Source organism: Gopherus flavomarginatus, chromosome 13, assembly GCF_025201925.1.
Source record: "Gopherus flavomarginatus isolate rGopFla2 chromosome 13, rGopFla2.mat.asm, whole genome shotgun sequence".
NCBI classification, from domain to species: Eukaryota; Metazoa; Chordata; order Testudines; family Testudinidae; genus Gopherus; species Gopherus flavomarginatus.
The window spans coordinates 24,102,353-24,117,934 of record NC_066629.1 but is presented as its reverse complement, the minus strand read 5'-3'; the positions used below and the strand labels follow the sequence as shown (position 1 = coordinate 24,117,934).

The 15,582-nt window shown below is 48.2% G+C and overlaps 1 protein-coding gene across 1 annotated transcript; it reads left to right on the top strand.

Moving 5' to 3' along the window:
- Nucleotides 1-10,011: 10,011 nt before the first annotated feature.
- On the top strand, nt 10,012-14,752 carry LOC127033726 (placenta-expressed transcript 1 protein-like). The gene is made up of 4 exons (XM_050921849.1): nt 10,012-10,280; nt 11,913-12,114; nt 13,072-13,130; nt 13,513-14,752. Exons 1-4 carry the CDS (start codon nt 10,049-10,051, stop codon nt 13,674-13,676), a joined length of 657 nt encoding a protein of 218 aa, XP_050777806.1. The 5' UTR covers nt 10,012-10,048; the 3' UTR covers nt 13,677-14,752.
- The last annotated feature ends 830 nt before the right edge of the window (nt 14,753-15,582 follow it).

Genomic DNA, 15,582 nt, shown 5'->3' with positions numbered 1-15,582 from the left:
CGGCAGGCGGTTCCAGTGGACCTCCCGCAGGGACCAGGGAGCCGCGAGACCAGCAGACCCTCCACAGGCACACCTGTGGGAGGTCCACCGGAGACCTGCCTGCTGCCCTCCTGGCGACCGGCAGAGCGCCCCACGTGGCATGCTGCCCCAAGCACGTGCTTGGCGTGCTGGGGCCTGGAACCGCCCCTGCTCAAGAGGCATGTAACTGGCAGGATCGCAGCTCTGGGAACACAATGTATCTGGTGGGTAAATATCAGTTAACGCAGCGCCCAGTGTTTAGCAAACACTGCAGGGAGACAGAAGTGACTTCCCTCAGAGCAAACAAGGCAGTCGTGGGCCCTGAGTCCCTCCTTCCTGGGGGTCGTCCCATACACACAAGCAGGGCTGCCACTCCTGACACCCTGAGGGCAAGGCAGAGAGCCCAGCCCCTTCTTGGGGGCGATGCCGTGGAGTGGGTGTGGCCTGCACTTGGCAGCTGGGCTGGAGGAAGCCCCGTTCCAATGGCACTTGGCAGCAAGTGCCAAGCTGGGACTGGATTTTAGTCAACACCTAGTTGTTATCATGTGAAACATCCTGGGGCCTGAGAGCATTTCACAGCCAAGGCTGACAGCCAGATTCTCCTAATCAGTCATCTCTCAGTGGCATGCATTAGGTATGTGACTCCTGTGCTTCCGCTCTTGACATGCTAGAGCTATTTTTGTCTCTTGTTTTCGATGCCCTGCAGAACAGATAGGCAGGTGCATGGATGCAGCCTGACATCAGGGCAATTGCAGTGTCATCAGCCCTTCGGATTTGGGGTGGTGTTTTTTGTTAAAGGCCCAGCTCCTGGAGTCCTGGGATTAGGGGAGTATCTCAGCTTTCATTTAAAAAAATTAAAAGTTTCTGTCTCTCCTGGTTACTGAGAGAATCCTGAAAACGTGACCCAAGTGCACCCTTAGTGCAGGCTCAGAAACCAGGTGGCCAATAAGAACTCACTATATTAAACCTTGTGATTTTTAAGCAAATCTCATGATTGGACCAGGGGTCTGGCTTGTGATTTGCAGCCCCTGCAGTGCTGTCAAAGAGTATCATGATACTGTGCAGGAGCGGTACATTGCCCTGCTTGACCGAGTCCCGTTACATGTGGAATTTGCCCTGTGCCTCCATAGCATCAGGGGTGCCAACAGAAAAAAAAGCCCAATTCAGCCTGGCCCAGCCCCTCAGAGGGCTGGGGGTATGTGATACTGAGGCTGTGTCTACGCTTGCAGAGTTTTTGCACTGTCAGTTTCACTGGTGATAGTGAACTGGTGAAAGAAAAGTGCTGGTTTGTGTTCTCACTTACTTCCACAGGCATCAGATCGTGTTCACATTTGCAGCACTTCTATCGCCAATGAGCGCATGAGGGCAGCTATCTCACAGTGCAGCTCTCTCCATTTTGACAATAGGTCTTGTGGGAAGTGGGGAGATGATCGCGGGGCATCCTGGGTCCCTGCACAGCCCCCTCTCCCCAAACACTGATCAGCTTCAGTAGCTCAGCATTGCTCCAAGCAGGGGATCCTTTGCTCCGTGGAGCAGCCATTGTCACCTGGCTAGATGGTAAGTGAGCACTTGTCAAGAAAACAGGAAGGAGAGTTTCAAAGTTCTCGGGGCTTTACAGGGGGAGAGGTGGATGACTGTTTATCTAGTGTCAGACCAGCAGAGCTGCTGGCCAGAGTGGTCACCTAGACACTGTGGGATAGCCTTAGGATGACCAGGAAGCAAATGTGAAAAATCAGGACAGGGTGGGGGGTAATAGGAGCCTCTATAAGAAAAAGACCCAAAAATCAGGACTGTGTCTATAAAATTGGGACATCTGGTCACCCTAGATATCCTGCGGAGGCTAAAAGCTCTGTAAACAGGAAGAACGTGTCTTCACTTGCACATCACCACAAAAGCATCACCGGTAAGAGCTGTACGCCTCTTGTGGAGGTGGTTTTCTTTTTGCGGTGAAAGGTCTGAGTTTCACTGCAAAAAGTCATTGGCAAGTGTAGACGCTCTCATGGTTTTTGCACAAAAAAGGGACCTTTTCCGCTTTAAATGGCAAGTGGAGATATGCCCTGAGACTGATGTCATGTCAAGCAGCTCTTTACAAGGACTTCCTCTCTGTGAAATAACTGCAGTAGTGCAAAGGGCCTTGCCCAGCTGAGACCAGCTCCTGCTGCTTGGACCCGGATAGAGGGAAGGTTGAGCTTTCAGTTTCCATTCTTCTCCTGCTTTTATGTGCCCCAGCGATCACAGGGAGCATCTCTGAGATGGAAAGCTCTGAGGCAGAGCCCCAGTAGTATTCGATTCTGCTCAGGGTAGAGGGAAACCCAAGAACTGCGGGGGTGGATGATCTGTGTAGTACCGGAGAGGGCACAAACTCAGCCCTATCGTGCCCAGCAGGATGTTCCTGACGGGCCTTATTTAAACACCCAGAAGGTGATCCTGTTTAAATCCAGATGGCATCTGCCCCAAAGAGCTCTGGGTCTCCTGGGAAATCCAGAGGTGGAGATAACTCTGCAGGCGGCTTGTTAGTGAGGCAGTGTCTTCTTGGGAGCAGCTCGTTCTCTGGGTGATGCATAAGTCTTGGGTTGGGAAAAGGGCATTGGGCCACACAGAGGAGTTCTGAACACACACACACACAGCTCAGTGGCAGGTGGGAACACGCTTCTAATCCTTGTTTCACTATCCAGTTGCAGCTCCTCCCAGAGAAACAGGACAACTAAGGGATCAACCAGCCACACCAGAGAGGGTGCAAAGAGAAGATCTGGGTGATATGTGGGCCAGATTTCCTTAGCAATGCTGCCTGGGGTGATCTACCCAGACCGTGCCAGACCCAAAGGCCACATTGCTCTTTGTAACGCAGTCCAGGACTCCTTCATTATAGCCGTTTCCATGTGGGGGCTGGCACTGCGGAGGCTTCTCTCATTGACCCTCCCTCTCTCTGTGCCTCCAGCAAAGCACACCACTGGCGTGAGCTCTGATCTTTCTTGTGTAACCGCAGTAATATAAAAATTGCACTGGAGTCTGAGTCATCCTGGCTCATCTCTGTTTCCTCAACACGGGGACACATTTAGCTGGGGCGTGCTGACAGTCTGAGGGCTCCTAGCTGCTGCTCCCTCCCTTCTGACTTTATGTGCACATTGGATGTAACCAGTGTATGGGGAAGTCATTGCTGAGTTTGTTTATGAATAGGTGCGATTCCCATTGCCCCACTCGGGCAGTCACCAGGGGCTCCGTGAACATGCAAGAGGCAGCTTCTGCCACTTCCAGAGATGCGGGTTGCAGGGTGCATGAGTTTGCTTAAAAATGGGAAAACTTTGCCACTGCTCCAACATTCCCAAAGTTTGCAAAAATTTAGCTCCTTCCTTTAGTTTTACCCAAAAAAAACGTTAGTGGACAATGGGTAGAGAAACCAAAAGTTTTAGAGAGAGAGAGAAGAGGTATAAGAACTCTAATGAGAATCTTTATCTAAAATGGCTAAAGCCAAACAGAAAAGACACCTGGAATGTGGCCTGGTGCAGTGCCCCACGGGGGGGGGGGGGGGGGAGACACCTCCCCAAATCCCTTCTTCAGAGATAAACTGCTGTTGAGCTTCATTTTGAAAATGCTTCTTAGTTGTGGGGCACGAGCCGTGAGGCTGTTGGACACAGAGGCGGTTTGAAGGGAAGTTTGGAAGACTCACTCTCCTGCTGTCTGCCCTGGGGAGAGAGGATCCTGCAGCTTACATCCCATGGCTGTTGTTTTCATTTAATTCCAAAAAGCCCACGCAAGACATTAAAATGTTCTTAAAAGTTCCCCTCCTGGGCTCAGTGCAGAGCGGGGCCCTGGCCTGGTGTCCCTCGGAGGAAATGGAGCTGGTATTCTTTGGCTGATGGTTTGGAGGAATATCTGCTGCTGAGAGTTGCTGAAATTCACTGAAAATGAGACCCTTCCCTGTGGCTTTGGGGCTGGTCCTGCCAGCAGCTCCCTTTACTCCCCCTTAGCATTCGTGACCCCAAAAATACTCCCCATTGCTCTCTGCAAAGGCTCTTTTCAGGTGGCTCCATTAATTCACAGATAGCCCCAGCTCTTCACTGGATTCTCCAGACCAGCAGTGTTTCCTCTGGGAACCACAGGCCACAGCGATTGAGAGAGGCCTGGAAGCGCTAACGCTATATCAGCAATAGACTTAGCCAGCGAGGTGACAAGGTCAATTTCCTACAGGCTACATTTTCCCTTTGGGATGCGTCTGGGACCATCCGAGGGGAAAAGGGTGTCGTGGTCGGGGGATGCTCTGAGCATGGGACTGGGAGGCAAACACTGCCCGCATTCCCCTCCTGACCACGGGCACGTCACTTGTCCTTTCTCCCTGCATTTCCCCTACCTCACCTAAGGAATTGTGGGGAAGGCCCAGGTGGAAATTCCTGCACCTCTGTTATACAGCAGGAGTCACAGACTGCTACAAGAGCCTCGGGGAGCAGTGGAAGAGGCAGGAGTTAGGAGACAAGTGCTGACTTTTCTTTTGATTGGCAGCCAGCCCTAAGCCAGAACCACTGTGGCTGATGGGTGCTAAGCACTATTTTTTTAATGTGGGTGTTTGAATACCAGAGCACCCATGGAGTTGGCGCCTATAGCTGGGAAGATTGAGTAACTTACATTGACTCAGGCCTCGAGACTGCTCCAGAAAGGTGGGGCGCCCCGTTCAGATTCACTAACAGGACTCTCAGATTCTGTTGCACAATCTGGGTGAGAATACTCTTGGGGAACTTGTACTCTCAGCAGCACTAAAGGGCCCGAGACATCCACAGACACAGCGTGTTCTTGGATTTATGGCTGTAAAGTCTCATCTTATGTCATGTGCTCATTGTCGTGGTTCTCTGATGTGAGCTGTAGGGGTATTTCCCTTTTAGGAATTAACCTCCTACCCTAGGGCAGAGGACTCAGATTTTGTATCTGTTTCCAGCTTCACCTGCTCCTCTGACTTCATATGTTAGTCATTGCTATTGGCCAGAGGACAGGGCGGGGCTCTGACGTGGCTGGGTCAGACGAAACCAACCTGGGGGAATCTGGTCCAAGGTGGAGCTGTTCTTGCAAAATCGACAAGCACCTTCCTCAGCTGTTCTTTTCCATTCTGTTTTGTTGCCAAGTCATTTGCGTTTAATGTTGTTTCCTGTTCACCTCAAAGCATGTCCTTGTTAGGACTCACACCCGCTCTTGTGCCTCAAGGTACTGGGAGAGGAAGGGGTCGCGGAGGGTAAGCAGGGATGAGCCTACAATTTACACAGCCCCATCCTGCAAGGGGACCGCTACCTGAGTTGCTATTTCCAAGTAGATTTTCAAGCCCAGAGATTCCTTCATGCCAATCTGTATGACCATAGCTATGGTTGTTTGTATTAAACTCACACCTAAAGGCAAGGACTGAGATCATGGCCCCATTGCACTGGCACAGTACGTAGACACAGGAAGAGACCTTCCTGGCCCTGAGAAGCTTGCAAGGGAGAACAGGAGCATTAACACCCCCATGTTACAGGTGGGGAACTGAGACCCAAAGAGGCTAAGTGACTTGCCCCAGGGTCACTCAGAGAGGCTGTTGCAGAATTTGAGATTGAACCTGGATCCCCTTGTTCCCAGTCTGGTCCCTACAAACTGCCTCTCTCCATTTCAAATGCTTTTAAAAGCTGCCAGCTTCCTTTTCAGTGACAGCCCTCTGGAACTGTAGGTACGACTGAGAATTCTTTTCGCTGCTCAGTCTCTCACTGCCTCCAGCTCTCTTCGGTGAGGAATTCATGTCCATTCCAAGCTGGGATCGGTCAGCATTGTTCACTTGTGCATAACTCTCCACCATGTCTTCTGCCTCATTGTTTCAGGGTGGCTTTCCTGCCCCTTTTCTGTTCTCTTAATCAGGACTTTCCAGGTGCCCCACCAATGGACGGCTTTGCCTGCACATTGTCCTTGGCATTTGTCCTTTTGTGTGTGGGAGAGAGGGGGGGTTCACCTTCTTTTCTCTGAATCAGTTACTTGTTTTGCAAACAAGCTGCTGCATAAATCAGCTGGCTGGGGCAGGATGTGGAGCTCTAATATCGCTGGCTGGGACTCATCTGTGTTGGGAGGTGGAAGGCTTAGGCCAGATCACGTGCAATGCTCTCATTATACACTAGCAGCTGTGCACTGAGATAATGACGATAATCAAATCATGCTTCGGGGCTTCAGCTGGTCACCTGCAGGGGTCAGGAAGGAGTGTTTTTCCCCAGTAAGTACTCAGTTGGCTGGATGTGGTGAGAGTGGCCAGTTGGGCAGCCTGAAACATCAGAGATTGACCACAGGTAGAGACACACAAGACACCCTGAGGTGGCACAGAGAATCCCGTTTCTAGCTGCCTGGCTGGTAGATCTTGCTCACATGCTCAGGGTCACACTCATTGTCAGATTTGAGGTCAGGAAGGAATTTTCCCTGAGATCAGATTGGCTGGGACTTGGGCAGGGGAGACGGAAGACTTCACTTTCCTCTGCGGCATGGGAATCATGTATGCAAGATCGAACTTGCTGGGATCAACTGGGTATATCTCACCTAATCAATTCCCTGCCATTGCTGGGGCCAGGGTCTCTCCCAATATGGCACACAGTTTAGTCTCCTGAGGGCTGAAATGCTTTTGTCTAAAGTCTTTGGGCTCAATATAGGTGGATCTGGATGAAAAACAATGGCCTGTGTGACACAGGAGGTCAAACAAGGGGAACCCATGGAGCCTTCTGGCCTGAAACTATGAAATTGGGAGTTTGAACTTCCTCGTTTGGACTCCAGTGTTGCCTTACTGAAGTGCTGTGCAGAGGTGTGGGTGCAGGAAGGAGTCTGCGCATCTACCAGTAAGTCACAGCCTTCCTTGCACCCAAGTTAATTAGCCCAGTCAGTTGGAAAGTCACTAAGTGAATAAATAGAAATGACAAGTTAATGATTAACAAAGCTGGGGATAACAGGGAACGTCAGGAATAACAAGGCCTCGAATGAGGTCATGGAAAAAGCCTACGTATCCTGGGAGGCGCTAAGGGATATCCCCTGCGTGAGGGGAAGAAGGAAACGGAAGAAACCTGTCCAATATCCCCTTCATTTTGAGGGATGTGACTCTGCTTAGTCTTTGTGTTCCGCATAGGTTGGTGTGCCCCTGCCTTTTGTTGCTGAGAATTATTTATATCAGAAAAGTAGGCTCATGAGACAGAGTTCCAAAAAGTCTTTGATGTTAAAGGAACCAATCCCACAGCATTTGGCATTTTCCTGCAAGAATAATTTGTGTCATTCCCCTCTCATTCTGGGGTTTTCTTTAGGGGTTTGTGACAGAAATCACATCTAAGTAGAACAAGTCCCCCCTACCCTGTCATGCTGCCCTGTCTGTTCATGACAAGTTGTACAAACCTCCCAGCCGGAGTCCATAAAACGCAGCACTGACACGAACACCCCTGTACCTGGAATATGGGACTCATCCCCGGGTCTCTGGAATCCATCCTTTCACAGCTGGCTTCCAAGCCACGAACTGTGGCAAAGAAAGTAGGTCCAACGTGTCAAACTGGACAGCCTCAAGTTAGACACCTAAATCGAAACTGCCTGAGTCCACTGAGTTGGACCTTAGTCCTTAGTCTCCAAACCCTCCCATCCTCCCTCCCCTTCCCCCCCAAAAAACCATGTTAAACTAATAGTAATATCAGCAAACCAATTGTTGGCACATTTGGGTTATTCCTCAAACAGTTTTCAGAGTATCAGTTGGGAGTGTATCAGACGCTAGGCTGTATGCGAGCTTCTGAGATTTCTGCTCTGGTATCTGGGCTTCAGTCTCTACATAAGAGTCATTATCCCGTTAATGTCAATTAAAGGGTAAATATACATTACATTACATATACTCCCTGTTTGGATTATCTCTGTGTCATCATAAAGGTCCCATAAGAAACAGCTCTTGCAGGACATTTGGTATACAAAGATCCCGTAATTATCCTAGTACCTTTGTAGAGTCTCAGAGCTCTGGTCTGAATCAGGATCCTATTTCAGTACTTTCAGGATACATGCAGGATGTGCAGGGGAAGTCTTGAGAACTGGAGGTTTGAGAGATATCTGGCAAATTAGTCACTGTTCATATAGGTGTGGTTTAAGGACATGCATTAAACTGCAGAATAGAATAGTTCCTCATTGAGATAGACTCATTAAAAAAATGCAATTTATCATGTTGCCAATCAACGTCAAGTCGACTAATCCAGGAGACCAGTTGCTGAAGCAGATACCACAAGCTATCAGCCTGATCTCAGCAGTGAAAAACTCATCTTACTTCCGTTCAAAAAGAGAAGCTCTTTCTCTTCTGTCTCCCACCGCAAAGTCACCAATTAGCCAACTCTTGTGTACATGAAATTTCACAGATTGTTAAAGTTCCTCCTCCTGATGTTGCAACAAGGGCTGGGGAGACATCAAATTCCTCTCCATATACAGAAGGACTTGGATGGCTGTAAAGGGATGTTCTGAACCGGTTCTGTAAATCCCTGGTCTGTTGCTTCCCTATCCCATCACAGCCAGAAAATGAAAGAATATAACCTTTGCAAAACTTAAAAAAAAAAAGGAGAAAATAAAATTGCCACCACAGTGAGTCAGGTTTTTGCACAGAGATCATGGCGTTGAACCAAGCATCCCATTAAAGGCCATTTACTTTCATCCTCTTTAATACGACTAATAGGACTCATGACTGAATAGGAACCTCTTGCATGTCACCAAAGTCTCTGGCTACCATCCACCAAATTTTGTGGCACTGGAGTTGGAAGTGAGAGGGGAAGAGGATGGAAAGTCCTATAGCTTGTAACAGAAAATGATCTCTGTGCTATAGGTTTATTGAACAACCTTCTATAATTGAAGAGATCTTTTTATCCTTGCTATAGAATTCTAGGGGGCAGAGAATGTCAAAAGAACCACTAGAATCTAAGGGGGAAAAATCTATCTGCTGTATTCTGTTCTATGGGCCCAGATCCTCCAACTGAGCGAGGTTGATTTACACTGGCTGAGGCTCCATCTCTGTAGGCTTTTAGAGCAATTTCCCAAGAATCTTCTTGACTTTCTGTTGACCCCTCTTGGTTTTATCCTTATTTCTTTCTAGAGTACTTTACAACAGGATCTCTAGCTTCAGTAGAGGGCCACAGTATGGGAAAGTGTGAGACCTCCACATTGGCTCTTTGCACTGCTGTGGGACTGAGATCTGCAGGGTGCATGTGACCCTGCCAATTCAGCACACACAGCCTTTTCACATGGCTCCCAAGAAGGGCCACTGAGGGCCCAGCCCTTCACTCTCTCTTACTCCAAACAGATTTGGGGCTTAGCTACACTCGAAACTTCAAAGTGCTGCTGCGGCAGCGCTTTGAAGTGTGTGTGTGGTCGGGGCACCAGTGCTGGGAGAGAGCTCTCCCAGTGCTGCACGTACTCCACCTCCTCATGGGGATGCTGGGGCACTGTTTACACTGGCGCTTTGCAGCTCTGTATCTTGCAGCACTCGGGGGTGTTTTTATCACACCTCTGAGCGAGAAAGTTGCAGCGCTGTAAAGCTCCAGTGTAGCCAAAGCCTTGGTGATTGAACTGGCCTGTATCTCTTCACGGGGAAGAATTCTCCACTTTGTGCTTTGCCCTCATTGGGAGCTGAAGCCACGTTGGCCTGGACACTGAGACACATGTATGCCATTCCCTCCCTCAGTCTCACACTTCTGCAGCTGCTTGGGTGAAGCATCAACCCTCCCCTGTGCAAAGGGCTGGCTTAAAGGGCTTCGAGGGGCGGGGGGCAGACTTGCTCTTCAAGTCCACAGATGCATCAATGAGATGTTCAAATCCCAGTGCTAAAGTAACTCTTAGCAGCTAAAAGAACACGAGTACTTGTGGCACCTTAGAGACTAGCTAGTTCCCCTTTTCAAGCCAGATCGTTCATTATGATGCTGAGCAGGTAGAAGGAAGTAAACTCCAAAAATGTGACCATGTGGAACCTCCCATTCAGGGTGAGTGAGCAGGAGAGGGAGGAGAAATCTGCATCTGCCTCATCAAGAAGCTAGTATAAATAGCCATGCATCTGGTGCAGCTCCCCAGTACAGGTGTGTCCTTAGCAGAAGCAGAGAGACTAGCAAAGCCTATCATGGCAGCCCTTATCTCCACACTGCAATTGCTCTTCCTCGGGGCTCTGATTTCTCCCGTCTATTTGGAGGATGTTTGTCACCCTATCCAGAATGCCACTGCTTCTGGCTCTTACAATCTATCTGTGAACCCTGCTAACTACATGGCAAACACAAGCTACAATGGTAAGTTGACTCTCTCTGGATTTAGGAACTTTCCTCCTGCATAGATATCGCTTTGCCTGGATGTTCTCTTGAGTTTCATGGTGTCTGCAATGTGCAAGACTGAGCATGTATCTGAGAGGTTTTATTGCAGGTGGGAAACATAAAGAAAGGTAGCAATAATCGTTTGCGTTTTAATGTCAATGCCCTCCAGGGTCACTGGCAGATGCTCTCTCCTTGCCTGCAGCTGGGATTCTGATTTTTTTATATCTGCCAAAACTGCGCAGCAAAACTTGGAAACTGGTTGTTTGAAAAGTCATGATATTTGGAGTGATTTTCCCCCCATCACTATGAGAATTCACCCTTTCCCTGGGAAATAGAAGGAAGGACAAAGCTGTGGAGGCCAGGGCTTAAAGGGGGCGAGGGCAGGGATCACAAGGGGTCACAGATCCAGAAAAATAAATACATTTTAAACTGAGCTGGGTTGCATTGTTTTACCAAAGCTGCTCCGCGCTGCCCCACCCCACCCCCTTTCAGATCATGTATGCGCTGCTGGAGGCTGTTTGGGGCTGTTCTGTTCGGGTGCATGTACCTTTCGTGTTAGGCGCTGAAAACCAGCCCTGAAGCTGCTTTCACTGCTTTTTATGCACCCTCTGATACAGTGATTAGTAGCCTGATCCTATTCGTGTCATCCAATAACAAATCTTCCATCGACTTCAGAGTGAGTAGGATCAAAGCCCCGGTGCTGAATAAATGTCTGGATTGACAGACACTCTGGTTCGGACACATCAGGGGTTTACCCTGGGCTGCGTCTCTCCGTCTGAAGCAGTGGAGCTATGCTTCTAGGTCAGGATCTGACACAATGAGCAGCCCCTTTGTAAAGTTAGGGAGGATTCTAGGTCTGTTTTTTCATTTCTGTACCAAAAAAGGATTGAACACAACTGCAGATTAATTTCATTCCCAATGCCACTTGCAACCAAACTTTGCTCTAATTAACATGAGTGCAGCGCGCGCACACACACGTCTGCTGCTAGTTAACATGTATGTTGTTGGGCCCCTGGCAGTCTGGCTGGTTTCTTTGAAACAGTGTTTCAGGATAAACTCTCCCTCTGGCTGAGAATTTCCATTGTCAGTTACAGTGAGACACCTTGGAGCCTGCTTTGCTGCTTAGGAAGTAGCTTTCCTTGGACAGTGACTAGATGGGCTTTGTAACAAAGATGCTGCAGTTAGGAGTACTGCTCAGACTGACAGCCCCAGTCTTTGCCCTGAGGTGCAGTAGAACTGTACAAGGTACCAAGGAGAAATGACAGGGCCTGGTCCTTTCGGCTTAGAGGAGAATGTGAGGGCTCTGGGCTCCAGAGTCTTCTGCTGCTTAGATTTTTAGGCTAAAAGCAGTTGTCCTGCTCCCCTTGTGTGTGACTCTTCTTTCGGCCCCATGTGAAGGGAACTCCTGAAGTTGGATGAGTGGCTATTCCTCTTTGGAACTTTACATTTCCCTCTGGCAGGGGGCGCATCATGAGGCACCAAAGCCCTCACCCCATAGAGCACAGCATTCTCTGCTTTTCTCAAAATCCCTGGCTGGGTCCTGGTGGGGTTTTGTGGGTGCTGTTTGTCAGCACAGAGAACTTACTTTTCCCTCCTCTGCATTCTGTCTAGTAACCATCAGTGGACTCGTGGATGGCAGCTCACTTCTCCTGCAGGCCCTCAATTCCCAGAACTCCTCTGTAGGCCGGTGGGGAGGACAAGTTGTGAACTGCAGCGACGGCCTATCAGCAGCGCAGGAAAATATCACCAACAAAGCCACAGCCACAGTACAATGGAGCTCTCCAGACAATGAGTCAGCCCCGGTGGAAATAAGGTAATGCTCTTCCTTACCTGGGAGAGGAGACAGCGTATGGGGAGCAGAGCTACATTCTGCAGGAGGGGTGCATGAAATGGCAGCAGAGCAAAGTCTGCTTTCATTAGAAAGTTTCATGGGAAAACTTTTTTTATTTTATTTGTTTTTGGGGGGAGTGGAGTGCAGCTCAACCATGTAGGAAATTCAAAATGGAGCTGAAATGCAAATCCAGCAGGTCCCATCATCATTCCATCTTATTATTATGTATTGGCATTAACATATCACCGATGAGCTGTAAGCATGGACTAGAACTTTATTGTGCTAGGCACTGCATGTAAACGCACACACCGAGAAACCCTGCCCCAAAGTCCTTAAGTATTCAGTTGTGGCTGATCACACAGCTTATGCCTTTGCAGGCCATTCTAACGAGGCATCTGTCCTGTGACTCCTCTGTTAGAGCTGGAGTTGGAACAAACAGCTTTGTGTGCTCCCAATTCTCATTCGACTGTATTTACCCCCAGTGGGTGACAATCCAGAGTGACTTGACCAAAACAAATGGACTTGTACCAGCCTGATGTACAGTAATACTCAAGTTAATGGAGTTGCATCAATGGGAAATACTGACCAAAGAAAGCCAGAGATAAGGCCTATCAGGCTAATGACTGAGAGAGGCGGGAGTGCAGTGGTTATTTACAATGGCTAGTTCTATATTTAATTGTAATGGCTGGTATCAACAGAATTATCGCTTGCGACAAACACTGGAAAGTGCTGTAAAGCAATAAATGACAGGAGTATTGATGGCAAATAGTGAGTAACAAAATGTGTCATAGAAACAAAAGATAATAGGGAAATTTATCATATTCGCTCAATAAATGTAATCTCTTTATGACTTTATGGTTGTGGCCTACATTATTCTAGGGAACAGACAGATTAGTGAGACCAACCCCTTGATGTCTGTTGTTCCTTTATTTTCCACAGGGTATTTGTGACTCTTTCCAATAGCTCTACCCTGCTCCAGAAGACAACCCTAAATACAGGTAAATCCACCTAATATGCATGTGTCAAATGACAAAGCGGTTGAACGGATTCATTTTTTTATTGTGGCTTTTATGAGATAAGAATCGATTCCATCTCTTTCTGCTGTCCTTGATCCCTTTTATATTTATTCCATGGAAGGGAGAGACATCTTCCCCTCCTCCTCCCTTGCCCAAAGGCAACTAGGACAGGAAATTCAAATCCTTTTAATCTGCAAAGTTCCACTGAATTCAATGGAGCAATGCCAGTTTACGCCAGAGGCAGATCTGACCCCAGTTTCTGAGACATGCTTGCAACAACAGGAATTGACGCACCATCTTGCGGTGAGCCCGCAGCCCATCCACTCCGCCGATTTCTAATCCTAGTTTTGCTTCTGCATTTCAGCATCTACAGCCTCACCTGGATCGACAACAGAGACACCCACCACCAGCTCCAAAATCACATCCTCCAGCACCCCCAATTCCGTCTCTACAGTGCAGGCCAGCTCCTTATTCCTAGCAGCCGTCCACCTGCTGTCAGTCTTTGTTACCTGCAAACTGTTCTCCTAGTGGAAAACAGCACACCAGTCAAGCCATGCTCTGCCATCTTTGCTTTCCTGCTGGATGCAAGGGTGGAGGGCTGATATACTCAGGAAGTCTCTCTTCTACTGTTATGTATTTAAAAATGATGACTGCACTTTCTTTTACACCCTACTTGACCAGAGAGCTGACACCCAACCCTATTGCCAGCAGCAGGAAACACATGAAGAAATTCCGGCACATACTTGTCTCGAGAGTTTTCATGAGCTGAAATGTTCTGTAGCAAGTCAGGATTTGATACATTCGTAGCGTGCAGAATAGCGTCGGATAGAGTAGTCTGACAAGGTGACTGAACAAGGGAACACTGGGGGTTCCTTCCATCCTGATCTCCTACAGTTCTATGAAGCAGAGACAGCATGTCTCCCCCACCAGGCGGGCTAAGCTGCTTTCCACACTAGGGCACTGCAGGTTGATAACGGGCATGGGTGAGGGTCTTCCACAGCTGCTGCTGCATCCCATTTGCTGTGCACACAGGGAATGGAGCCAGTGTCTTTTCTGAGCTCATCGACAGTCGCTTACAGGGCCCTGACTGAGATGGGGCATTGTAATCAGTCGGACTTGCAGAGAATTGCGAAGGGCAGGGCAGATTTAAACACAGTTCAGACTGATTACAGCCTGAATGAGATCCAAATTTAAATGATCATGAAAGAAGTAAATACACTCTGTTTTTCAGGCTAGCCTGCCATATGAAGGCAAGTCCCTTCCATAAATCAAGCTAGAACCCCTGCTGGCAGGGCCTTCTCCATGAAGGCCCCCTGACTGGAATTCACTGCCAGTTTCAATTCTGTTATACTTCAGGGCACCCTGCAATACCGCTCTTGATTTCTCTCTGGTGTTTTGGGGCAGGACCCTGAGATGAAGGAAGGGTTAGGTCTCTGAAATGAATAGGATTTTTTTTTCATAGACAGCAGATGATTTTCACTGCCATGTTGGCTGGAATGTGCCATTGAATATATGTTGATAAATTTTCTTGTTTAGATTTGGGGGGGGAGTTTTGTATTGAGTGTGTTCATTTAGAAATTGTTAAGTGGCTGGAGAGAAGTAGATTTTCTCACACAAATCTAAATAAATGAATGAATAAAATCCTTCAGATTGTGCCTGGGGCTCTTTCTTGGCTTTTCCGTGACCTTTCTTGGAAGAGCTGGGTGACAGAAATAACTCTAAATACTGCAAAATGTTTGGTTTCTGCCTGTCGATGAGCACTTAAATGTTACAGTGAAAGACCAAGGTTCAAAATCTCCCTTTAGTTGCTCCCTGGTAATCTTGGTCAAGCCAATCGGGTGTAACTAGGGGTGAATTGTTTCCTCCAAAGCTTGTGGCGCATCTCAACTGCAAAATGTTTAGTTGCTGGCTGGCTACATCTAATCATTTTGATGTGTGAACGTGCAGTGTGGGGAATGGACTGTTTCCAGAAACAATAAGGCATTGTGAGGCATCTGGAGTGTATGCTACAAAATGGCACCGATTCATGCAGGATGCTCAGAGAGGCAGTAACACAGCTCCATAATCCATCTGCCATTCCCTTCCACCCCAGGATACTGGGATCCAAAACATGACAGTATTTATATATTCCCTGGGCCAAAGATTTAACTAAATCTCTCACTTCTTGGTATCCCAAAGTGAACAGGAGGTAAACTGCCCTTATTATCCATACAGCTAGTCCCCCTCCCTCTCATGAGCCCACATTCAGTTTGGGTGGAATTTAGTGTTAATTAGTCATTTTCAATTTGAAGTGGACTAAATGGTTAAAGGTTCAAGCCAGAGTGCCCCAGAGCACTGTGAACCTGGGCAGGTTGCAGGCAGGGGGATGGAGCTGGGAAAAGAAACACCATGTTTCCAAGGAGATGGAATACCCAGGAACAGTTGATTCCTGTTG

Coding starts and splice junctions, on each gene's coding strand:
- LOC127033726 (XM_050921849.1), top strand. CDS start 10,049: ATGCATCTGGTGCAGCTCCCCAGTACAGGTGTGTCCTTAGCAGAAGCA. Junction 10,281..11,912: donor GGCAAACACAAGCTACAATG/GTAAGTTGACTC, acceptor CATTCTGTCTAG/TAACCATCAGTGGACTCGTG. Junction 12,115..13,071: donor TCAGCCCCGGTGGAAATAAG/GTAATGCTCTTC, acceptor TATTTTCCACAG/GGTATTTGTGACTCTTTCCA.